This window comes from Panthera pardus, unplaced genomic scaffold, assembly GCF_024362965.1.
Source record: "Panthera pardus isolate Hobbes unplaced genomic scaffold, ASM2436296v1 HiC_scaffold_20, whole genome shotgun sequence".
NCBI classification, from domain to species: Eukaryota; Metazoa; Chordata; class Mammalia; order Carnivora; family Felidae; genus Panthera; species Panthera pardus.
The window spans coordinates 89149502-89175665 of NW_026526766.1; the positions used below are offsets into that span (position 1 = coordinate 89149502).

The 26164-nt window shown below is 56.6% G+C and overlaps 1 protein-coding gene across 7 annotated transcripts in view; it reads right to left on the reverse strand.

Moving 5' to 3' along the window:
- The window catches only part of MED27 (mediator complex subunit 27), a 240810-nt gene that overhangs the window by 23337 nt on the left and 191309 nt on the right, over window positions 1-26164 (reverse strand). For 3 of the 7 annotated variants that reach the window (XM_019420766.2, XM_019420764.2, XM_019420762.2), the window contains one exon: window positions 19768-19845. In XM_019420766.2, coding sequence (XP_019276311.1) covers window positions 19768-19845 — 78 coding nt within the window. The other 4 variants (XM_019420769.2, XM_019420767.2, XM_019420763.2 and 1 more) reach the window with 3 other exon arrangements.

The following is a 26164-nucleotide window of genomic DNA, read 5'->3' on the forward strand; positions in this document are numbered from 1 at the left end:
CAGGGTCCTTCTAGGCCGAGCAAGGTGGGTGAACTCGGGCTCCCAGGCGACCCACACGGCACCCATTTCCTCCCCGCTCGCTAAGCTCACGGAGGCCAGGGAGTCACGTTGGCAAGGTTTTACGTGACCTCCCCCTCTCCCTCCTTAGCACGGCCTCCGCCCCTCACCTCAACTACTTGGAACCCGTAAGAGCAGCGGCTTATCTGGAAGGGGCAGGAAATGACCTGTAAATGCAGTGCCCACACCGCATGAGCCCCGGGGGCTCATCTCAGGATCGTTTCTCGTGGTTTGGGCTTCCTGTGGGGCTGTGTTTCTCGACGGTCTCCGCAAACCCAACGTCTTGGTACCAAGATGGGCCTCGACAGCTGTGTCCTTCTCTCTTTCCCGAGGTCCGGCAGCAAGACAAGCCAAAGACCCACGTGGCATCTGTCCCCGTGGGCCAGCAGGGAGGAGCCAAGCATCCCAGCCTTCAAGGTAGAACGGAGATGTGACACGGGGAGGAGAGTCGTACTACCGGCTGGCCTCACCTGCTTTGCGGAAAGGGAGACCCAGAAGGGTAAGGGGGCAGCCAGGAGATCAGACAGAGCACGGTGCCCGCGCCTCAGGGTACGGGAGGGCCAGTCACCTCAACTCCATCTTTAAAATCCCACTCTTCAGCTGGAGAGGCAGCGTGGCGGTAGCTATGAACTTGCACCTTGCAGCCAGGGAGACGTGTGACAGCATCTGGGCGGTGACTTAAGCTCTCTGAGCCTGCTGTCTTCTCTGCAAGAGCAGCTCAGGGCCCTGCCGTGGGGGCAGGGCCGGATCGCAGAGACGAAAGGCTCGTGGGCCGCAGGGACCTGCCTCGCCCAGTCCGTGTTCTTTGAGGCATCCGGAGACTGAACGAGGTGGGGCGGACGGGTCCGACCGTTGTGGACCAATGCAGGACACTCAGGCAGACAGGGAGCGTCCTGAGCTGACCCGCGGGGCTGGCGGAGGCCTCGTGGGGCCTGAGTCCCCGGGTCCGCCACTCGCTCTGCCCAATCCTGCTTCCGCCCTCCCCTGTCCGCGGGTATTGATGGATAATAACGCCTTGTCGCCCATCTCAGCACCTGCTTCCTAAGAACACAACCTGCTGCCGCGGGCATGTGGGTGGCAAGCCCTCGGTGAGCTTGCCACAGGACATCCTGTTACCACCCTACGTCCTGTGACCACGGGACGTCCCGTGACCACGTGATATCCGGTTACAACGCGACTTCCGGTTTCCACGCTGCTATTACTATTCCTAAGCCTATCTCAACTCGGAAGTCAGGTTGGAAGACAAGTAGATGAATTCCAAATTGGGTGGAAACGAAAAGCCAGAGGCCCGAACAAGCAGAGATGGCCACAGCCCAGGTAAAAAGTCCCGTCTGGGATGGGGATGCTTAAGGCATCTGTCCTCAAAAAGGCGGAGACTCAGCCCCGGACCCACGTTGGCAGTTAGAAATGCACATAAATTGAGGTAAGGAAAAGAGGATCAGAGAAGGAAGAGGTTTAAATGGGAGGTGACGTCATCGGTCACATGGGTGGCTTCCGAGGGTTTAAGTTGGGGCACTGGTGATGTTTGGAGAGCCAAGTTGTTCTGAGCTGAAATGCCAGCTTCTTTCCTGACGCCCTTGCCGGTGTCACCGCCCATCCAAGTTCACGGGTGGCAGGGTGATGACGTCTCCTACTCCCCAGCACATACAGCTGCGTGAATCAGGGCTGGGGAGAGTGGGAACGTGGACCAGAATATGTCTTGGTATTTAGTAATGGTGGGAAAGGACATGGGTGGGAAATCGAAGAACTTTGCCGCGAAATGCCTGGTACGAGCTATTCTAAGAGGAGTCGGTGTGGTAAATAAATTCCACTCCATCCTCCCGTTAACCCCTTGAAATTGGCCGTGAAAAGATCTTGCTTGGCGACGGCCAGAGAACCATCAGTGGCTCCTCTGGGAGCTGGAGGGCAGGGATGGCTCGGGCCGCACTTGGGGGAGGGCGAGCTGCAGACAGATGCAGTCGTGGGGGAACCATCGGTGTGTGTGTGGGTGGGTGGGGGGGACAGATCAACGGTGAGGCTTTTCCGTCTCTGGGTTTCCCTTTCAGGAAAAGGTGCGCAGCCCAGAATACGCTGGGCTGCCCGGGGGAAACACAGTGAGGGTGCGTGAATGCAGGGGCGGCCCTCTCTCTGCCTCTGCTTCCAGAAAAGGCGCTCCCTTCCTTAGCGCGGACTTGCAGAAGGGCCTCCGGGAAGCGGGCAGCCGTGCCGTGCCGTCCTTGGGGTGTGGAGCCACAGAAACCACCGAGACCAACCCCTCCGGCAGCAGAGGTGGCCCCCTGTTCCGTCCTGGATCCAGGCGGTGACACGGGGCCCCGCCAGGGAGCTGGGGACAAGCCCCTCGTCCTGGGGTGCAAATCCCCTCACACCCGGCACCAGTTTCCCTCTCCTGCTCCCAGCCACCCAGGAGCGAAGGAACACACTGGTAGATTTTACAGGGTGGCCCCTGAGGCCTGAGCAAGAGGTGAACTCAGGGCTCCCTCATTCGGTCAGGACGCACCCCCTAGAGGCCAGACCCGGAAGAGGGGCTGCGGACACACGGGCGACGGTCCCCGCCTTTCCGCACACGGGGAGCACAGGACCACGCTGCAAGGCACTGCACGGGTAGGCAGGGTGCTCTGAGAGTGGAGACGCCCTCTCCCACGTGAGCTGGGGAAGGGAGAGGGCAGGATTCACCCGCAGCTCAAGGTGGGGAAGGAGAGCCAGGCTGGGAGACAGCTGCACCCAGGAGGAACCCGGGAGGGTTGGGCAGACGCCAAGAGGAGCGCAGTGTTTGAAGGAGGAGGTGACTGAGGAGGCTGGCAGGTGTCAGGCAGGGACACTAGGTTATGCCAGGTTTGCAGCACACGCTGTGGGGTCCTGCTTGCTCTCCCGGACCCCTCGCCCGGCGGGGGGTTGGCCACGCCAGCAGGACACTCCCGAAGCATGGCGGAGGCGCCCGCTGGCGAGGAAGGGGGACCTCCTGCTGACAGCCGTGTGGGCGAGCGAGGAATCGTATCCCCCAGCCCCAGTCAGGCCTTCCGGGGACTGTCCCTGCCATTCTGATGGAAACTTCCAGAGACTCTGAGGCAGAGCGATGCAGCCAAGACACTCCTGAATCCCTGACCTGCAGAAGCTGTGAGGTATTCAAGGTTTGTTCCTTAAGCCACTAAGCTTTGGGGCAATTTGTTACACAGCGATGACAACTAATACTGAATTTAGTTGTAAAAGTTTTTTTTTTTTTAACGTTTATTTATTTTTGAGACAGAGACAGAGCATGAATGGGGGAGGGTCAGAGAGAGAGGGAGACACAGAATCTGAAACAGGCTCCAGGCTCTGAGCCATCAGCACAGAGCCCGACGCAGGGCTCAAACTCACGGACCGTGAGATCATGACCTGAGCCGAAGTCAGACGCTTAACCGACTGAGCCACACAGGCGCCCCTTTTTTTTTTAAGTTTATTTTGAGAGAGAGAGAGAGAGAGAGAGAGAGAGAGAGAGAGAGAGAACGTGACTGGGGAAGGGGGGAAGGGGCAGAGAGACAGAGGGAGAAAGAGAATCCCAAGCAGGCTCTGCGCTGTCAGCTCAGAGCCCAACGCAGGGCTTGAACTCATAAACCGTGAGATCATGACCTGAACCGAAACCAAGAGTTGGATGCTTAACCGACTGAGCCACCTATTTCGTTTTAAATAGGTCCTCAGTCATCAGAGGGGATCTGTAGATGCTTGATTTCAAAATACAGCCTCCAAGTATTCTATTTCGGTGACAGGTGTCGAGGGCCCCGTTTCTGGTAAGTTCATCTGCTGATTACCCCCACACCACAAGGGTGGGGGATGCCGAGGTCCGTGGAAACATCTGCCCGTTGTATCGTGCACGGGAGGCACACGGCACAGGGAAGGAAGGAGCAAGGCCCTGGCGTTAGAAAAGGAGAGCTGTTTGCTGTGACTTGATGGCTTAATCAGCCGATCGATACTGTTCGCAGGGCAGAGGGAGTGGGGAGCTGAGATGAAAAATGCATGAGGGGCCGGGGGGGGGCCTGGGAGGAGCACAGAGAAAGCCGGCCTGCTCTATTTGCCCAACGCCAGCCAAGAAATTAAATCGGCACAGAGGCCATGGGCAGCCACCGGGCTGACTGCAGCTGGGAGCGCACGCGCACGGCTCCTTTCTCGTCATGGGGCAGAAACGCGCTCATTAAATCGCTTTTCCTGACTAAAGATGGATTCGGTAACCTTCAGCGGCGTTAAACACCAAGCAGACACCAAAATCGTGCGGGTCTCGAAAGACGCTGATGGAATCGGGGTGTTAATGATCTTGGGGACACGGGAGGAGGAGAGCTCTCAGCACGGGCTGGGCCTTCCGTGCGCCTGTGACTAACACCGCGTTCAGGGACAAAAAACGCCAATTAACTGGAACTCTCAATTAGCTCCTGGGGAAGGTGAGAAAGACGCAGGAAAACCAGCTCAGACTGAGGACTGTGTAAAAAAGCCGACTTCCGTCGGCCATCCTTGGATCGATTCGGGTCAAATTCAGCCGTGACACGGGGGCCAGAACAATGATGGCTTAGACGAGATGGCCTAGCTGTCGCCCACATAGAAGACGACCGGGGAGGGATGCCAAAGTTGCCAGAGAGCCAGACTCCCTCTATCTTGCTGTTCTGCCACCCTCAGCACGTGGCTTCTACCTCGTGGTCCGTGACGGCTGCCTGAGTGCCGGCCATCATGTCCCCGCTTCAGCCGGGAGGAAGGAGGACGGGGCAGAAACGCCCTCCCACCTCTCGCCATCCCCTCAGGAACCCCTCCTAGCAGTTATACGTAACTAGAGTCACATGTCAACGGTCACTCCGATTTGCAAAGGGGCTGGGACGGGAAGTCTTTATCCCAGGCTCAGAGCGGGAGCGCTATTAGAAGCAATAATGGAAGTGTGGCTGTTGGGAAGGCAGAGGGCTCTGGCATGTCGTGAGTCAGAACACATTCAAATGGAAACGATGTCTCCAGTCAAAACAAGACACTGACCTGAGCGCACTCAGGGGAGGGGGAGGCTGACGATAGGGGCGCGTGAACCGCCCTGGAAGGGGCAAAATGGAACATGACAGAATGTTAAAAGTACATGGGATTAGTCATGTAAATCGTGACATTTAAGTCATGATGCTATTCGTGCTACAAAGTGTAAAAACGCTAACCTTTATCCAGACAGCAAACAAAAACGTACCCTGACCGCATCTAAGTGATCAGCAATCCGGCTCGCCCTCAGAGCCCCGGTATTTTAGTCACACTGTGTGTACCGCTCGGCAAGGTCCTCAGTCTGGACCCTGGGCTCCATAGCCCGCGGAAAGGTTTTCCGTTAATCCCCTTAACCCTCAGCTAACCATGAAGCAAGCCATCAAAAAAGCTTAGGTTTGGAAGAGCACCTACTATGTGCTTAAAACCTACCGGGCTAACAGACAGACTGATCCAATACTCGCAGGAGTAAGCAGAGCATGTCCGGTGTGTTAAGGGCCAAGAAAGCCAGGGACAGGGGCGTGTTAGTTAGGACAGGGTTAGGCCGTAAGCGACAGAGGCAAGGGAACAGCGGCCTCAGCAACACAGTTTACTCTTCTCGTTCGCTGAGCCCGGAGGTGGGCAGACAGGGCCGGCGCGGAGCCCATCAGGCATCGAGTCTGTTCTACCTTGTTCTGCACGTGTGGACTCCATTCCCAAGCCCCCTTCCCGGTCTAAGGGGCCTCCATTCCCCAGACCGCTTCATGGTCCAAGATGGCAGTTCCGTATCCCACGGCACTGGAGAGGAAAAGAGACGGCGGGCGGGGGGCGGGGGGGCCCTGTCTGGGGTTTCAGACAAGCTCACACATTTTTTTTTTTTAACGTTTATTTATTTTTGAGACAGAGAGAGACAGAGCATGAACGGGGTTGGGGCAGAGAGAGAGGGAGACACAGAATCGGAAGCAGGCTCCAGGCTCTGAGCCATCAGCACAGAGCCCGACGCGGGGCTCGAACTCACGGACTGTGAGATCATGACCTGAGCCGAAGTTGGACGCTTAACCGGCTGAGCCACCCAGGCGCCCCCAAGGTCACACATTTTTGACACCCCTCTGAATCAGAGCGGGGGTCTGGGTCCCCTCCCTTGAATCTGGGCCACCTTTAGTGACAGGCTGACCGAAGTGATGCTCTATAATTTCCCAGGCTAGCGTAGAAAAGACGATACAGTGTCCACACGGTTTTCTTCGGACGTTGACGCTCGGGGCCGAGCTCCATGTGGTGGAGAGGCCCAAGGAGGGGGGGAACCAAGGCCCAAGGGAGCCCCCGGAGAGGGCTTAAAGGGGAGCGAGGGAAGGTTCCCGGGAGGAGGGGGGTGGGGGAGCCTGTCGTGAACGTGGCGCTGGTCAGCGTGCAGCAGTGGAGTGTGATAAAGCAGAAACCAGGGAATCTGCCCCAGGACGCGCGTGTCCCCCCGAAGGAGACGTCGAGGCCCGGGGCTTCGTTTCTTCCAGCTGTCCACGGCAAGACGCAAGAGGCACGATGGGTTAAGAAGGAAACTTTTCCGTTTTTAATGGAAAGGAAAATGCAGAAGAGCCGTAACTTGCCGGGTTTGAAAATAAAACCGTTTTCTCATTCCCGGCTTCTCCAGATGGCAAAGGAATCTCCAATGGAAAAACTGGCCTCCGGGCAAAGATCGAACCCAGGCTGGGAACGGAAGATCCTTTGCAACACCTCAGGGGCACTTGACACGGTGCCTCCCTTTGCCAGCCACCAGCTTACTGCCGTTCGGTTCCAAGTTCGTCCTTCGTCGCCTGATCTAGAAGATGGATCGGGGCCCTTTAAATGGTTCTTTGCTCACTGGCATGGTGTTAAGCACTGACAAGGGTGTGTCTGTGTGTGGAGGGGCGGGCCTGGGGCTAAGAATGGCCAGGGCTCTAACTGAAGCACGTGGACCGAGGAGGGAGTGAGGGGTCGTTCTCCCGGGGCAAGGTGACGTTCATTTTATCCCAAGAAGGGTGACGCCACCAAGCTGTCTGGATTCTTGTCATCGTGTGCTCCCACGGGGCAGGTGCAGTTCACAGACACGGCTCGTGGCAGGACGGCACGGCTGACACGTGCCTGGCGGCCTTGGGGCACCGAGGCATCAGGCTGCAGAACCCCCGGCCTCTCTGCCTCGAGGAGCGGTTCGATGTGTTTTGCAGCTTAGCTGGAAATGCTAGTGAAAGCCCTTTGCTCTGGACGACTACAAGCTAGGTTCGGATCATCGGTATTTATATTCTGAGAAAGGAGGCAGGGCTGCTCTCGTTCCCCGGAGCCTTCAGCCCTTCCCCCTGCGGAACGAGCAAGGAGCCTTGGAGCCGGGGCTGAGGGTGTGGCCTGGGATCCCTCATGGGGGGCTGAAGACAACTTACACGGCGTCACACACGCACCCACTCAAAGGCTGTCCGGGGCTCCGCGGGCCCACGGCCAGGACTCGGCCGCGCGGGGAGCTGGTTTCTCTCGCTGGTGCAATCTCACGACCATCCCTTGGCTATGGCCCCCAAGTCTTTGGAAAAGTCTAGAACTACCCGCCGGCTTCCTCATTAGCTCCCTACTCTTTTATGCTCCCAAGTTTTCCTGAACTTTGCCGGTTTGCAAACTAATGGAAAGAAACAGGAAGGACAGCAAATTAACTATGGCCTTTTGGCGATCATTAATTTGACCAACTACCCTTTGGAAGTGAAAGGCCAGCGCCTATTAGCTTTAGGGGCATCGAGTGCGAAGTCAAATATCAAAAGGCCACGGCAAAAGAGGGGCCCCGTCCTCATCAAGGCAGGGAGGTGCGGCGCATTCGCAGAAACGCAGATAGGACTGGGAAGTGGGGCAGTGTCCTGTGATCCTGCCGTTCTCTTCAGAACACTCCCACTCCTGAGACGGGGTTTTGCATCTCTCGTGCTGAAGATTACGAGAAGGTCCCGACGTACCGCTGAGGCCACCCCACGGCATCGCCATCAAATCTCTGGATTCTTCTCGGAATCTCATCTTTGTGGGAACGAGAGACGGGAGGGGGTCAGAGAGGCAGGAGACGGAACAGGCCCCCCACGGACGACTACGCCCCCAGCGGCCACGCTCGTGCCTGCACTGGAGTCGCTGACAAGGCTGCCTGCGCCGTCTGGCCCTCTCCCATTCGACGTGCGAACCGTATCCCGGCGACAAGCACCGGTATGCAGTAGGCGCCCAATAAATACCCGGCGTGGTCCTTCGCGGGACTCGCGCGCCTGCACGGCCAAACTACTGGCCCGATTCCCAGGTGAATCCAGGCTCACGGGGACCACGTAACTGGCCCACGGTCGCCTGTCTAGGGGCAGAGCAGAAACCCGAGCCCGGCTTTCTCTCTCTCGTCAACATCTGGCAAAGGTTACTGAGCGCCCGCGCTGTTGCAAGGGGACAGACCAGTGCCCCGGACAGACGCAGTCCCTGCCTTCCGGGAGCCGACACTCTCGTGCGTGTCAAGAGGGCGCGGCTGACGGTGTCCAACGCGAGGGCTGCTCTGAAGAAACGAGGAAGGGGGCGGGAAGGGATGGGGATCGCTCCCACAGCGAGCGGTCGGGGGACGCCTGCCCCGTAGGGTGACTCTCCCCGGAGGACGAAGGGAGCGAGCCCGGGCGACATGTTCCGTGGTCCCCTTCAAATCGAAGCGAAAGCCGATTTGGACTCAAGCTAGCAAATACGGTAGCCGTAGACACGGTTATCTTTGCCACCTATCGAACGCTTCCTATCTGTGGCCCGTTTCCAGGGTATTTACATGGTGTGTGGGGTACACGACTCCGGCAGTTATTTGAGAAAAAAACAAACCTAAATCTCGGTGATTTGCCAGAATAAAAGGTTGGAAAGTTTACTTCACTCACACAAAACCCACCGCGGGGGCTCCTGGCGGGGAGGCTCAGCCGGGCAGCCAGCTCTTCTGTGGGTCCGGACCCGGGGATCCGGGATCTTTCCATCTTGTTCCATCGCCGCGTGTCATTTCCGATGCTGCCTCAGAAAAGGCAGACAGAGCAGGGCAAACGCAGGCCTTCTTTCGGCCACCTCTGAAAGTGACACAGAACTGGGGTGTAGACCCCGCAGCCCTGCTTAGACGCAGGGGGGCCGGGAAATGTGGTCTGTCGGGTGCTCTGGGGCAGGAGATGGTTTGGACGGGCATCGGCTTAGCGATCGGGAAGAGAGAGAAAGCGCGCGAGCATGTGCGAGCGCCGTGTGGCTTTCGGGAGGAAGAATGTCTGGGCTGAGAAGAACGATCCAGAGGCCGGGGGCGGGGGACTCGCTGGCGCTCCCGGGAGGGAAAGGATCCTGTTCTGGAGGCTCTTTCCACTCCAGGCCCAAGGCCCCCCACCCCTTCCATGTTTGAGGATGGTGTCCTCACAGAGGAAGGTGACAGGAAGCATGAGGCCCAGGTGACGGGTGAGGACAGCCTGTCTTGAGCGCGGGCCCAGCGCAGTCCGTGACTGGTGCTCCACCCCTCCCTGGGGTCCTGGAGCAGGCGCTGAGGGCAGGAGGGGAAGGGGGGAAGTCAGCTGGCGTAAACGGCTTCCACATCCAACAGACCCTGTGCCCTCCTTTCCCCTCCCAAGGCACAGCCGTCAGTGTGGGCTTTCTGGGTGGCCTGGCGGTCCAAGAGGCTGGGAGCTGTGTGTGGGGAATCTCCCCCAGGAAGCCCTCCCGGATTCCCTCCAGTCGCCTCACACACGCTTGCTTAAGCGTCAGGACTCGGCACACTGCGGCGCATCCGACCACAGGCACGGACCGCCTGTCTTCCGGGACGGGGAGGGCCGGAGCTCCCCTGGTGTCAGACTGCTCCTGACAGAGACGCTTCCCCGAGCACTGCTACTCGGCTGTCACTGCCAACACTTTCATAACCTGTGCCCCAGCGGGATCTATTTCACCGTGACACGGTAGGTCAAGTGGTGTCCCAAGAAGTGTCGGGGAAGTGGAAAAGGCGTAGGCTGAGGGCTGCTTGGCTCTGGTCCTCGCCGTCGCTCACCTGCCGGGTGAGTGAGGACGGGTCTCCAGGCCTTGGACGCTCTGACTGCCCATCAAGTGCACAGGCTGAAACAAAAGGCAGCTAAGGTCGCTGCCAAGATCGGAGATCAAGATCGGAGATATACACGGGGCTGTAAGTCAAGACGGAGGGAGAGTGAGAGGGAGAAGGAGGAGAAAGAAGAGGAGGAGTGGGGTGGGACACAGAGGCGGCAGCAACGTTCCTAACAGCAGAATGCTGGTCCCCTAAAACCCAGACAGGTTAGACTTGACACCAAAGGCATGATCCGTAGGTGGAAAAAACGGACAAACGGGACCTCATAAGAAGTGAATATATGTGCTCTGTGAAAGATCCCCTTAAGAGGATGAAAGGCAAGCTACAGCCCGGGAGAAAATACGTGCACGCCACATGACCGACACAGGATCTGCACCTAGAATGTAAGAGGAAGTCCCAACGCTCAACATTAAAAGATCATCCAAGTGGAAAATGGGCAAAACACATGCACAGACCTTTCACCTGGGCTGATACACACACGGTAAATAAACAGGCCCACGACCGGCTCCTCAGCAGCGTTAGCTATTTGGGGGGGGGCAGGGGGGAGGTTTGCAAATAAAAAGCACACTGAGCTGGTGCCTCACACCTGTCCAGTGGCTAAAACAGGAAGTGGCGCCGACGCCAGACGCTGGTGGTGATGTGGAGAAGCCGGATCCCTCAGACTGCTGGCGGAGAAGTGGCACAGCCCCCCTGGGAGATGGTTTGGCAGTTCCTTTAGAGCTAAAAACGGACTTACGGGGCGGCCCAGCGATCGTCCTCCACTGCCACGCAGACACGTGCGCACGATGCTCCCGGCAGCTTTACCCCGAAGAGCTGCAAGCCGGAGGCTCCCAACGTCCCCGCGTGGATAAACGGTCGAGGTGTGGTGACACACGGCACGGCATATTCCTTAGCGATTAAGAGTGGCTGGCTGATAGGCACAATGACCCGGGTGAGCCACAAGGAGATGAGGCTGAGCGACAAAAGGCAGCCTCAGGAGGAGACGCGGTGCGTGATTCCAGGCATGTGACGCCAGGTGACAAAGACGGTCACGGAGGTGGGGAACGGATCGGTGGCTGCCTGGGGACAGGGATGGGGAGAGGAGGCGTGCAGGGCTAGAAAGGGGTAGGACGAGGGGGTCTGGACCGTGGCGGTGGTTCCACGAAGCGGCACCAGGGCAGAGGGCTACACGCAGACACACGCAGCGCGTGTGGAGCTGGTGACGTCTGGATGAACTCTGGGCACTGCACCAACGTCAGCTACTGTAGATGTGAACACCGGGGAGGGGTGGGGGGCGGCTGGCGAAGGGCACACGGGCCCTCCCGTACAGATCTTTGCAACTTCCCCTGAACGTACAATTACTGTAAAATAAAAAGCTACAGGAGGCCAACAGGAGACTCACGGTCTAAGCTGTGGCCATCGGACAACTGGAAGGCCATCGCAACCCAAAACGCAGGACAGAGCAAATAAAACAAACGGGACCCTGAGGGCAGTGTCACTCCCGAGGCAGGAAGAGGTTCGGGACAGGCTGCTGACCATCCACCAGAACAGGCTTGCTTCCCTTCAGAGAGAGTTTCTGCCGGACCCACGGCCGCCCAGTTAGAGACCACATTTCCCAGGGGCCCTTGCAGCTGGGTCTGCCACGTGACTGAGTTCTTACTAATGAAGTTTAAGCGGAAATGACACGTGCCAGTGCTGGGTCTGGGTCTTACAACATCGGGCACGTGTTCCCACGTATCCTTCCCTTGTAGTGAACTCGGAAAGGGCCAGTGGCCCAGCTGCCACCATGCAGACCGCGTCCTAGGCCAGGCGGTAGGGCGATAGGGTAGGAGGAACAGGATCGCTGAGTGGCTGCACCCAGCGGAACAGTCCTTTAATCGGAACCACCCCCCCCTTGGGGGTTCAGGGCAAGAGCAGTGTCTACATTTTTTTTAAATTTTCTGTTTTTAATGTTTATTTTTATTTTTGAGACAGAGGGAGACAGAGCGTGAGTGGGGGAGGGGCAGGGAGAGAGGGAGACACAGAATCTGAAACAGGCTCCAAGCTGTCAGCACAGAGCCCGACGCGGGGCTTGAACCAACGAACCGCGAGATCATGACCTGAGCCGAAGTCGGACGCCTAACCGGCTGAGCCACCCAGGCGCCCCCGAGAAGGGTCTACGTTCTTTAAGCCACTGTATTTTGGGGCCTCTGCACTAGAGCAACTTAGCCTTTGCTCAACGGGAAAAAAAGAAAGCGGGTTTCAAAACAGAATACGGCATGATCCTATTTTTGGCAAAAAAATGGGATGCGCACAAACATACCCATATGAGGGTCTGGAAAGAGATACAGCAAAATGCTCTGTTAATTATCTCTGGTGAGTGGGAATTATGGCTATTCTTTTCTTTGCTCGTCCACGTTCTCTTAATTTTCCATAAAAGGAACACATGCATCCCTCTAGTAATTAAGAAAGCAAGCCGATGGGAGACAACAGAGGTAGGAATCAGGGAACTGGGACAGTGCAGTTAAGTAACAGTCCATCCCACGGCGTGGGGGCTGACGAGGTTCGCTGGTGTCCCCGGCCGGCTCCCAGGCTCCTGGCCTCTGTCCTCCTGCCTCTCTCCCTGAGCCCTCTTCTCCCACCGCCCCCCTGCTCCCCGCCCCGCGGGACACGTCACTCTTTTGTCTCTATCAGGCTTGGACAAGCACGGTGCCACTGAAGCCGGCTGCCGGCAGCACCCGCCGGTTCAGCCAGCACCAAACCACAGCTCATATGGTCCCAGAGGACGGCCAATCTCCAGTGGAAATTTCAAACTCAATTGGCACAGAGACAGGCTGGAGCTGTCCTCGAGTAACTAATCATCTTAAAGCTGCCGAGATGGCGCTTTACCTGGATGTGCTCGTGAACTCTAAGGTTTGTCTCTTCCAGCACTAATGACAGGGAGCGGCCAACCTGCAATTTAAAATTCAACTTGAAAGTGATTTTTGAGGCTCCTTTCCGCTAACTGAAGGAGCCGGGGAGGGGATGGGAGCGGGGGGAAGGATGGCAGAGACGGGAGAACGAAGCCCGCCTGTCCTAGAAAGTGAAGCCTGATTATTCCCCCGAGCAGGTGCAGACAGACCGCGAGGGCTTGACGGCAGGCGGGCTTGCCCACAGCACCCCTGCGCCGGCTTGTCTTCGATGCGCGCGTCGGGCAGGCCTGAATGAGCTCTGAGCAGGTGCAAAGGAATCGGCCCACCCTTTCCTGTCAGATGCAGGACAACTAAAGTTCACCGAGATCATCCTGAGCAGAGAGGCAGAGGCCGGGAGGCGCAGTCAAGCAAGGTGAATCGTTCTACCTTGTCCTCTCTCCTACACACCCGATGGCCTGACGATGCCTCCCGTCAAGCTGGCCCAGGTTCCAGATCTTGTGAGATCCCGGTGGTGAGGCTGATGTCCCTTCTCCTCCCCACGAGGGTGACCTTACGAGGCTCTCGATTTAGCATCAGGCCCGCACTCCTGACAGTCTTAACGCGATGGAGAGTTTGCACGTTAACACTGAAAGATCACCATTTCGTGCCTACGGCTTTCCGTCGATGGTGTGAAGTAGAAAAATATCACTCGATACCAAAAGGCCAGTTCCCAATTTAGTTCAGGAAAAAAAAAAATCTGGACAACCCTGCCCAGATTTCCTCATTCCGTTCTGTCAGGTCCTAACGACCGCCCCGCTGACGAGCGGTCACCCGGCCGGCAGACGGCACAGGTACCTGCCTCACGGATTTTCACGGCAGAGGGGCACGCGCAGGACCGAGATTTCTAAGTTCGGGCCCAGAGAACTCAGGTCCCACACCGCGGCAGAGCGGGGACCGGCCCCTTTGCCTCTCAGGAGGCGGCTTTGCCGCGAAGCAGCCCCAGCGCGTGGTGACGAGGTCTGACACCCAGCCCCTGGCTGCTGAGACCCTGCTGAGACCCTGAGACTGCTGCGTGAGACCCTCACCTGGTTCCGTCTGTGCGACGAGGGGAAACAGCACGTGCCCACTTGGGGTGAGGCACCTGGCCCAGAGCAGACGCCGAGCTGTGGGGGTCACGATTAAGTCACCTACTGTACCTGGTAGGTCTGGCCTAGAGGTCACCTTGGACAGCCTAAGTAGCATCTGGGCGGCACGCTCACTGATGGCCACGCTCCTGTCCGCGAGAGGCACCAAAGGAGGATTCCAGAACCTGATGCCCTCGCTCCTGGGGCAGCAGGCCTCCCGGCCACCCTGCAACTGGTCCCGACGTACCCCCAGTCCCTACATGTGCCAACTTGGGGTCAATACGTTGTCTGGATTTTAATGGCCGACGACAAAGCCAGTCTCCCTCGTGTCTGTCTCTCAAGCCGCCAAGCATTCATGGATTTGGTGCAAACAAGCTCGTCGCCCTTCCAGCCTTGCTCAACTCGCCAGACCTCAGTACGACTTCCTTTCAGCTTTCCCCTCTCAGGACCGAAGAGCAGAAATGCCAGAGATGGGAAGGCCGTGGTGGGTGACTGGCCCGGCCCTTGTACTTCTCACCAACCCCCAACATTTAATTTGGGAAAGATTTTTTTTTAAAGCATATATATATATCATGTATACGGAGAGAAAAGTATATATACATATACATATATATATATGTAAAATATATAGAGAAAAATATATAAAATATAGAAAAACAGAACAGCTAACATCACCCACATATCCAATGCCCAGCCATAGTTCATTATCAACTCATGGCCCATCTTGTTTCATCTATAAAACCCCACCCCTGGGGCGCCTGGGTGGCTCAGTCGGTTAAGCGTCGGACTCTTGATTTCAGCTCAGGTCGTGACCTCACGGTTTGGGAGATCGAGCCCCACATCAGGCTCTGTGACGACAGCACTGAGTCTGCTTGGGATTCTCTCTCTCCCTCTCCCCCAATCACACTCCCTCCCTCTCTCTCTCTCTCTCTCTCAAAATAAATAAATAAACTGAAAAAGCCCCAAACGCATCCCTCCAGCTCCCCTTTCTCACCATCACTATCAGCCTTCATCTCACAGAAGCGGGAGCGGGGCTCATACCAAGGAAGGGTGAGCTGTCTGGGCCCCCAGCACTGGGGGCGGGTGGCCAGGATTCAGGCCCTGGCTGCGCATGCCTCCCCGGTCGCACCCCCACCCCCATTTCTGCTGTAGCCACGCTTCAGCTGTACCAATGTTTATTTAATGTTTTTCCTCTAATGGTCTCACTTTTCTGCCTAAATACACTTGTTCAAAATGGAAACTTTATACCTTCCCCGTAAATGGGAAACAAGCAGCGTTCGTCACGAATAGAAGGTGTCACTAAGTAGGACACAGAGAAAACAGGGTCATTAAGCAGAAGCTCTTGCCCGCCCCAGGCTCTGGACTCAAGGCCGGCTGGCTCGCTCTCCCGAAAACGGGGGCCGGCAGCAGTCAGAGCCCCTGGTTCTAGCGAGGGCCCTTCTCCGATCTGGGCAATCAGGAGGATCCAAACAGCTCTCTCACAAGGCGATCTACTGTTCGTCTCATCAGTGTCCCCCCCGCCCAACGCACTTTTCAAAGTCGCTGGTGGGTGCTGGCAGCCATGATGCACTTGGCCCTCCACGGGCTCCAGCGTGGTCACAGCCGGTCACACCAGCATCACTGCATGCGACAACGCGCACTGCAGCCCCACAGAGGTCAGTCTACATGCCGTTCAAATGTCTCCCAAAAGGTGTGCGGCGATGAGATGACATGTTATCACCCACCCTGTGTCCTCAGTTCTGTGTTTTGTCCCAGAGCAACAGACAAGCGTCTCACGAGACCAAAGAAAAAGGCAGCTACCCGTGAGTCAAAGGAGCGTGTTATGTTCTGTTACCAGGGGCCGTGCGAAGGGATCGTCTGTCCCACGCTAAACGGTAAAACTCAGGCGGGAGAAATCGCCGACCCCCTTGGAATACATGAAAGGCTGGTGTGACCGACTCATGTGTCACACAGGATTCTCATTAAGGCCTGGGCCACGGTTTAATTGGCAGCCTGTTTTTCTTTCCTAGTGGTTCATGAAATAATGGTGCCTCTCATGAGCGACAGCATGTCGAACGTGACGACCATGGTATTTAGTCTGGAATCTCTGGCTGTGTGGGAACGTCCCCGCTGCCTCCCATCACACCTCCCCAGACGGGGCGCCCGTCTCCTGAACGGGGTCTCTCAGACTTGGGCCCACAGCAGAGTCCCCCGGGGCGGGGCCTGAGGCTCTGTGTTTCTAATCTGTCCCCATGTTGCTGCCGCCACTGGGCCACACCCCAAGCGGCACTGTCTTATCCTTTCTCCATCACTGGATCCTTTGTCCTCAGCTCCTGTAAGCCTGGTGGGGGCAGGTGGGAGGGCCTAAGCGGTACCAGAAGTCACCGAGGAACCACTCGTTCTTCTGGCCACCTCAAGACACCTCTGCCGTCTTCGTTGCAAAGGGAACATTTGTAGCGTAGGCTGGGCCGGAAAAGCTTGAGGAAGCTCCCCCATCCTTCAAGAGCTTCGCCCGGTCTTATATATTTCTTCATACAAACAGGCTCTAGCTTTTGGTGTTGGGGTCAAGGCCCCGAATGTCCTCAGCAGACTGGGCTGGAATCTGTTCACAGGAACGTTTAGGACAAAACCTGGGACCAACGAACCAGGTACCCCCGTCACGCCCGCTCACACGCGTTCTAGCTGCTGACACGGGCAGACTCCTTTCCCTTGGGCATGCATGTGCCACTGGCTTAGTAAAAAGAAACATCTGTGCGCTTTTTCCTCAAAAAGAACAATCCGCTTTTCAAACTGCAAAAACATCTTTGAAATGGAATATTTGCCAACACTGTCCTCTCTCCTAAGCAAGAAGCAAGAAACTGTGTCCTCAGAAAGAACAAGGTTTTAAATGCAGACATTACTGTTCTTTTTTTCTTCAAAAGGCCCAGATCTGCCCACATGTTCACTACACTGAATGTGGAAGGTGCTTTAAGAGACAGGAGACAAAGCCTTGTCCTGGGTACAAAACGTTTACTGCTTATATATATATATATTAAAAAAAAAGTTACAAAACAAAACGCCCAGCATGACAGGATGTACGGACATGGGCTTATTCAGACGATAATGGCTCGTGAACATGACTTAGAGCACAGGCCCAGGAGGATCATTCGCCAACACACAAGGACGAGCATGCTGCGTGAGTTCCTTACTCCGAGTTCCAAAAGGTTTTCTCTGCCTTCCGTTTGCCAGCTGCAGTGGGTAATGAGTCCCACCAAAACGAGAAGGAATCTGTTCCGCAAGTGGCTCAGCCTTCAGGTAGGACGTGCTGCTCTACGCACGGGGAGGAGTGGGGTGCTGGAGTCTACGCGGTGAGGACGGGGCCGAGCCATCAGGCTGACCGAGGGATCCAGGGATCATCTGGGAAGGTGCGGGGCAGAGCCTGGAGGCCGGCCCGGGGCTGGGGCGGGGTCACTGGCGGCAGGTGTCGTGGAAGGCTTCGAGGGTTCGGAAATCCCTCCACGTGGGGGGAAGGCCATCTTGTAGAAACTTCCCGCAGCGCTGGCACGGAGCCTGGAACAGCTTTATGTAACTTCGTAACCAGGTCTAAAAAGAGAAGTGAAGAGACAAATAAAAGAAATGGGATCCGGGAGCTTCCAATGTCATCCTTCCTGTCAAGCCTAATGATCTCGAGGCCAGAGGACTTAAGTTGGCTGTGCCCCAAAAGCTAGCCCGTGACTTCACGGAAAGCTGCACGCGCCATCCACAAGGTCGTAACACTGCTGGCTGTCACTTCTGGAGCTCCCCCTGCCCCTCCCAACTGAGGGAGTTTTTAAAATAGAAATTCCTGCTCTCAGGGGCAGGAAGTCCTCCCACAGGAGTGGCCGTGCCCTAGCGCACAGCCCGTGGCTCGGGGCCACGCGTAACCACGTTTCATTTCTGTGTCCCGTGTCTCCCGACTATGCGTACTGATGTTCTCCTCGTTCGCTACCGAGAAGTGGGCACAGACACGTGTGAAGGAAGACGTCGCATCGATGACAATGCTCGAACCCTCCACTGAGGTCAACGTGCCTTCCTTCTAATTTGATTTCAGAGGTCATCACTCACTGTCACAATGTGGCCCTTTGCACCTGCGGGGGGGTGGGGGGACAGCCTGGTGCCATCGGGTAACATAATAAGCGGCAAATACACCCTGGAGTGGTTCAGAGAGCAGAAATCTCCCGGGCATCATACATAAGGATGAGGCTCCCGTAACTCAATTCTCAAACTCAAGGAGATTTGCTACAAAAAAAAAAAAGAAAACTCAACCCAACCCACACCCCGCAGCAAAAGGCTTGCGAGCAAGTTAAGCACGTTCTCACTGTGACAGGGGCACGTGAATCTCATCATTTAATGTCCTCCCGAATTACGTCCATAAGAGAAAAGTGTTCTTTGAAGAGGTAGGTCGAGTTTATTGATACAAATTCTTCTGTCTTCGTCGCAGCCGCCTTCGTGGTGGCAGACCGTGGCCCCCCGGCACTGCCCCCTTCCAAAGGCCAGGTGTTTGAGGTTCTGGCAACAAACGTGAGGGGGTCGACGGATCACTCAGCTAAACTCTTTATCCTCCAGTGCCGATCAAATGCAAATGGTCCCCGAGTCCCAGAGTCAGTTACCAAAGGGAAGCTGGGCACGACACGTGTTAGGTTAGACGGCGACGCTCGGTACGCGTCCGAAAATGAGGAGCCCGCTGGAGGCTGTCGGCGGAACTGTCCTCAGGACACACGAAGGAACCACGACGCGCACGGCTCTGCGGACTGCCCGGGCCTGCTTGTCCGCCCTCCCCAGCACCGCGGGCGCCGATCGAGAAGTCGGGTCTGTGTCTTCCAACAAAGGAGCGGCAGGTTCTCTGGGCAGCTCACTTCCCGAGGCAAACCGCGACGGGATACGCGGGCAGCGCCACGGCAGCCGGCTGTCAACACGGATTTGGACTTGCGAACAGGTAGGTCTTCTGAGTAGGTCTCCGGCTGGCAGCCTTTCGAGCATGAGCGGCAAAGGGAGTTTCAGCCGCGGTGAAAGATGGGCGCCCGCTGAGGTGAGGGCACGAGGCCGCGTCGGCACGATGCTGGAACAGCTGCCGGTTCCGTCAGGATCCGGTGCGGCCGGCTGACGGCCCTGCTCGGGCCGAACGGGGGTCGCGGGACAGATGTGGGCCACAGCGCGCGGATGACTCAGCCCTGGGGTGGTGGGGAGTCCTGACTTGCGGCGTCTGCCGATTTCCGTGGTGTAAACCTTGGGGTTCGACTGCAAGCTACCGACGGTCGAATAACCGGGTTGCCAAATTCCGCACGCTTCACGGGAGCTGGCAGGAGCGAACTCCAACACACCGGCACAACGGCCGTTTGGCTCTTTTGGGGTCGCTCCCCATCCCGAGCTCCATGTTTTGGGGGCACCGCAAGACGTATCTTCGTCACTGCTACCTGCTCAGTGCCAAGCACAGGGCCTGGCATGGATTAGGAGCTCAATAAATATCTACTGACTAAATCAATGCGGGGAAACTGTGTTGGGAGATCACATCTGAAACAACCATTTGTTCAGCACGATAGAAAACACCGGTTAATTAAGTGGGAAACGGTTTCTCATAAATCCCTTCCCCGTTTAAAGGAAGCATCGGTTCTACGCTGGCCCGTTGTGGGGCCCTGGCCCACCGTGAGCTGCCTTCTAAACTGCCTGTTCTTACTGGGAGGGCACCAAGGTTTCCATAGGAGGCTCAGCTCTGAAGCCCACTTACCATGAAGGATCTGACCACGACGTCTGGCATCTGGGGCAGCTGATAGTGGAGCAGGGCGGTGGTGGCGTGGTCTGTCACCTGGAACCAAGGACAATGAGTGGCGTTAGATGCCCCTTCGAACCAGCGCAGAGAAAACAAAACCAATGCATTCCCTAGATAGGATAAACCAGTCTGCCTCTGGACGCCTCTTGGAGGAAAGGACATCTAGAATACAACCGGAAGTACGAAAATTAGCGAAGGTGGCGGCGGGGAGGACACAAGCATTCGGGCCTGGAGGCAATGGAGTTGAGTTCCAGCGATGGAAAGCCCTGGCGGGCGGGCGGGCGGGAGCACCTGTGAGGGGGGCGTGGCCACAGGCCAGCGGAGAGGCGCAGACCGGGCAGGTCACGGAGAGGCTATGGAGCCAAGTCGCCGCAGGGAACGCTGCATGAACGCAAAGGTTCTCCAGCTGTCCACATTCGACTTCATCTCGCTTTCTGAAACGTCTACTCATTTGTTTTGCGAGACAGCGTGAGCCGGCGAGGGGCAAAGAGAGAGGGCGAGAGAGAGGGCGAGAGGGAGAATCTCAAGCAGGCTCCGTGCTGTCAGTGCAGAGCCCTCCTGGGGGCTCGAACCCCTGAATCGTGAGATCACGACCTGAGCCGAAACCCAGAGTCGAACGTTTAACCACCTGAGCCACCTCGACTTCATTTTTGCAATGGAACCCTTTCTCTGGCAGGGTAACTGGTCTTTCTGCTTTCTGTCATTCTCATTCTGTCTCATAATTTGTAGTCACAGAGATCTTATGACCAGGAATCTGGAAATTTCTGATCTTTCTCTTGGGCCTCAGTGTTCCTATTACCTTTCTGAGGAGCCTTGACGCTCAAAGTGTGGTCTTCGCTCCAACAAAAGTTGTGGCCTATTTATGGCATCTCGGAGGGCCACACCCCCCCACTGTCCCCAAACTCCAAGTAGAGGCTTTGCCAGCAGGGCCGAGGGCATGAATGCCTCAGGTCTACTAGAGGCATCCGGTGACCAGACAGAACGCACACTGGCTTGAAGCCCCAGCACTGTCCACTGACCTTGATTCGACTACTTAATCTCTCGGGGTCTCAGCGTCCCTTCTGGAAAACAAAGGACTAGCTTCAGCTCCCCTGTAGTTCTGAAACTGGACACCAGAAATTGCTAATGCCTGCCATCAATCAGCAAATTAATAGATTGTACCTAATTTGACAGTTGTGTTCACACTCGTGGTTTATCGGGTGGTCCTCCCTAGGGATTCTCGTCATTATGAATGTTGTGGCTAAAAAACAAAACGAAACAAAAAAACCCCAGATAAAACGATCACCTTTGTGAGCAAGAGTAAACATGGGTCTACGTTGCATAGACGCCTCAGTTTTCCAGCTGTCACCAGAACAGTAAGGGACAAGCAGCAGCGGGGTGAACTGATCAGGTGAAAAGCAACTCGAAAGGCTGCTCCAGGCCCGCAAGGCAAAGCTGCACATGATCTGGAGATCAGTCCTGCTGTGTCCACACCTAAGGTCAGAGAGGCCACACCCCAAGGTGGAGGGCGTAGGCCCCCTAGCTTACCTGAGCCTCACTTTCTCTAAATAAATGGCTGTGCGTGTGAAGCACGCCCTGTCCAGCCACAAGGCAGCCCTGACTCTCTCCCCTCCCTCTCTGCTCCTCCCGCCCTTGGGTGGGCACTCTTCCCTTGCTGGACTTTCATGGCCTGCCTGGTGGCTGGTGAAGCCACAAGATGATGAGCTCTATGGGGACAGGGATCATGCCCACCTGGTTCATGGTACGTCCCCAAGGCCTGGAACATCACCTGGCTGGCATCTAGCAGGAGCAGGTGCCCAATACATATTTGTAGAATACAGAAATAAAAATGCCACTCGCCAGGGGCGCCTGGGTGGCTCAGTAGGTTAAGCGTCTGGCTCTCGGTTTTGGCTCAGGTCACGATCTCACGGTTCGTGTGTTCGAGCCCCAAGTCGGGGTCTGTGCCGACAGGGCACGGCTTGCTTGGAATTCTCTTTCCCTCTCTCTCTGCCCCTTCCCTGCTTCTGCGTGCGTGCTCTCTCACCGTCTCTCTCAAGGTAAATAAATAAACTTAAAAAAATAAAAATAAAAAAAAAAGCGCCCACTCACTGACGGCCACATACCAGAAACATCTGCCCTGGCTTTCTCGAAAGGACAGCTATAGGTCGTGGATCCAACATGGCTGAGAAACTGTCACCGAAGTGACTTTCAAGAGAAGTGGTACTTATTCTTTCAAGTGCAGACTGGTTTTATTTTAAGCATTTCTGACAGACAGCTTTCTAAAATGAGCAATGCTTTTTTTCTTTTTTCTTTTAAACAGTAGTAATGATAACTTGGCAAGAAGGTGGGTGGTGACTGGGGGGGGTGAAATTAATGGCTACAAAACACAGCAAAGCAAACTGGGCCCCATGGCCCCTGAGCTTGGAGGCTGGGTCTTACCCACCCAGACCCCTTGCCAAGCGGGACAACCCATGCAAGTGCCCCTCTGCGGGCTATCACATTTGCCATCACGAAGGAAATTTCCGGAAGAGGGAGTTTCTGGAGCATTCTTACCCCAGCGCCTACTACTTGTTTCAGTGTTTCGAGCAAGCTCTGCCCCACGTATCAGTTGCTGTCATAGCAGGGAAGCCAGGCGAGCTGTCCACCAGTTCGGGCTGCTCCTTGCCCAGGACACAGAAAGCTCATCGGCGGTCCCAGGAGGCCTCTGGGACAAGCCTAGATCTGTCCGTTTCAGCAGCGTGAGCACCGGTCCCGGGGCTGGATTCCCCAGTCGCACTGGCCACCCAGAGCCCACATCCCAGGCTGGCATGCCGTGTCTGGCTGCACATTTTCTTTGCTTTTCTTTGTACAATTTTTAACACGAATGACCAACGTATAAAATTGAGCAGCAAACGGCAAGTTAACGGAGGTGGGTACTCTCCTTATTTTCATTTTACAGAAGAGGAGGAGGAGATTCCCGGAGGTCGGGAAGATGGCTAGGTCGCACAGCCGGTGAGGGGCCCTGGGTTTGTGTTTAAGCCCAGAGGCCGCGAGGCCCAAGCCTAGGCCAGCCCTCCCCAACAGGCACCCCGGCCAGCAATCCTGGTTCTGGAAAAGGCACACGCTCCAGGTGCCCCGGGCATCATCTGCCCACACGCCCCAGCCTAAGGTTCTTGGAAAGCCGGAGTCCCGATGGGAGGTGCAGGTTAGGAGGTTTGTAAATGTGGCTGCTGGTCAGCTAGCTACTCTGGAGCAGAACTGGACGAACCGGGGCATGTCCTCCAGATACAGCTCTCGGGACCACGGCACTGTTCCGGCATCTGGCTCCCAGAGAGGGCACCCAATTAGCTTTGCTGCTAGTGGGCTGGCCATCTGGTCAAGTGTAGCCCCTTTTTTGGATGGTCCAGTGTAAGGTACTCCCTTAAATCGCCCAACGGGGGCAGGGTTTTTTCTTTTTTGTTTTTTTGGGTTTTTTTGTGCTGCCATGATCAAATGATGTTTGATTTCAGTTTCGTCAACTCTGTTACTGACGACAGACATTGTAATAAAGGGAAACAAAGTGGGCGGATCTACTGTATGTCCCCTCCCTTCCTCACAAACTCCTCCGCTCCTGGTTCTGGGGTTCCTGTGGCCGAACTCCAAAGCACCAGGCAAGGCATGGCTGCAGAATGGGGGGGGGAAATTCACCTATAATGCTCTTCCTTTCTTGTCCAAGCATTCATTCAACCTTCAACGTTTTCTTGTTTTACACTTTTCAATATTACAAGTCCCCCCCCTCCCCAGCATCCAAGATGTGGGGGAAAAAACAGGCCTGGGGCAACAAAAAAATATTGCTATTAACTAATTGAGGTGAAATCCACTCTGTGCCAGGCCAGCCGAGGCTCAGGCCCCATCGTAAGGTACAGCTCCTAAGATTCCACTGGGAGATTAAAGCCACCCTGCCCAGCAGGGGAGGCTGAGGAGGGACACTGACGCTCCTGAGGAGGGGAGACCATTCATCCCTCCACTCGCCGCTGGTTACGAAAGTGCCTGTGAACAGATCAAAGCGGCCCTTGAGCTGCGAGCCCCTGGCAAGGGAGGGAGGGAGGAGAAGACAAGAAAGAAACAATAAACCAGCGGGATAGGGGACCTTGGGAAGAACAGGAGAGGGCCAGCGATGCCAGGTGACCAGTGAAAGCACCGCACGGAGAGACAGGGCCACTCAAACAGCAGTGAGCAGGGGCGCCTGGCGGGCTTCGACTCTGGAGCGTGTGTGTCTCGATCTCTCGGTTGTGAGTTCGAGCCCCACGTCAGGGGTCTGGCTTACTTAAAAACAAAAAAGCTGCCCCAAACCAGTGAGTGGACAGCCACGCAGGGGCTTGGCCAGGAGGTGTCCCTTATCGCCTCCAGGCAGAGCAAACTGCAGATGTTCCGGCTCAGGCTGGGGTGTGCTTCCCTCTCTACCCCGAAGGGAGCACTGCCGGGGAGCCTCTCTGAGAGTGACGTGCCCATCGCAGCCCCGGGGGGGCCTTATCCCTCTCTCGGCGTCGTCCTCCTCCGCCAACCAGGGCTTACCGAAATTGCGTCCCCAGCTCAAACAGGTGAAGGTCTTCGTGCCCCCAGACTGGCAGGGAACTAAGCTCGGAGGGAGAAAGGAATCTTTCAAAAGCCCTTGAAACATCCGCCAGTCACACTGGTGAAGGAGATGCCAGTCAAAACAAGCCTCCCAAGGCTCCTCTCCCATATTGCGTGTGAGCCTTTCTGCCGTCTGCACTCCGGAACCCGAGAGCGAGGGGTGCTCGGGAAGTCATGAGTTAGGTCGGCCAAAGCCACGGCAGCGCTGCCTGCAGTGAGGGCCACGGCCCTGCGCGAGGTGATGCGCACTGCACAGCCGGGAAGGGGTTGGGGCCCGGGAGCCGGCCTGCACGGGTCTGGGTCTTGTCCGCTACTCAGGGGCCGCGTGACCTCGGGCACGGACTGCGTGAGCCAGTGCCAGGGAAGCACTGGGACGGCGCCTGACAAACAGCAGCACCCACCGACCGTGAGCCTTCCCCTCCCTCCCCGCCCACCCCCTGGCTTCATCCCTACAACCACCTCAGGAGGGCGCCGTGATGAGACCGCCCATTCCCAAGACAGGAAGCAGTTGCAGGCGAGGTGACAGGCCCAGCCAAGGGGCTCCAGAACAGCACAGCAGGAGCTGCGCCTGGACGGCGGTGGCACAGCCTGGTCACCGCCTCCCTAGGAGGGAACGGCCCCCAGGACTCCTGGGGGGGGGCAGGACTCCATGCCAGTCTCTTTACTTCCGCCCCAGCACTTGTCGCTCACACGACTCTCTCTCCCTGTCCCTTTTGCTCGCTGCCACATCCCAGGCGCCCAGCCCAAAAGAGCCCGACACGGGTGGGCCCTCAGGAAGTCTCTGGACTGGAGGAGTCTCCCTGCCGCTCGGAACGAAGGGGGGAAGGGGAAATGGGGCAAACAGCAGCCAGCAGCATTCGGTCAGCGTGTGCACGCATTAATCAAGGGCAATCAAAAGTACAGTGCTAACGAGTGGGGGAGATCCTATGTCAGCACGTCGATTTTGGCACAGAAAGCCCAAATCCTCTTTCCCACTGGCGGCCTCTGGCCAGCTGTGGGGCAAAGAGAATGGGGGGGGGGGGTCCCGCAAGGCTACTTTCTGCTTAACGTCGCCCTGCAGAGCCCGGGTTTCACGGTGACCAGAAAGGCTCCGTTCTCCGATCTGTAGAGGAAGAACCAAGGACACAGCGGTGGCAAGCGTTAAGGGTCAGCGGGACACAGGAAGGGGACAAAAACTCTCAACATACTATCACTCCTCAGCAGTTCCCTAAAGTGAGAGTCTGTCGTACAGATCTCCCCCGACTTACGACGGGCTTACGTCCCGATAAAACCACCCTAAGTTGAAAACGCATTTAATACACTCAACCTACCGAACGTCACAGCTTAGCCTGGCCTACTTTACATGTGCTCCCGGCATGTGTGCAAGCCTACAGCTGGGCAAAGCCGTCCAACACGAAGCCTGTTCTGTAATAAAGTGCTGGATATTGCGTGCAATGTACTGAAGACAGTACGGAAAGTGACCAGCGGAGCAGTCGTCAGTGGGCGGGGGGGGGGGGGGGGAGGGTCGCCCTCGTGACGGCAGGGCTGACTGGAGCTGTAGATGTTGGCCAGCGTCACGAGACAGGATCAGACCGCTCACCGCTAGCGGGAGGGAAAATCCAATTCAAAATCTGAAGTGTCCTTTCTGCTGAATGTGTGTCGCTTCTGCACCGTCATAAGGTCAAAAAATTGTAAGCGGATCAGGGACTTGCTTGGTGGCCCAGGAATCGCCCTCGGGGCTTCTTGAGCTTGCCAAGGTTGTAGGCGTCACCCTGCCGAGGCTTCCAGGCCGGAGTGGGGAGGC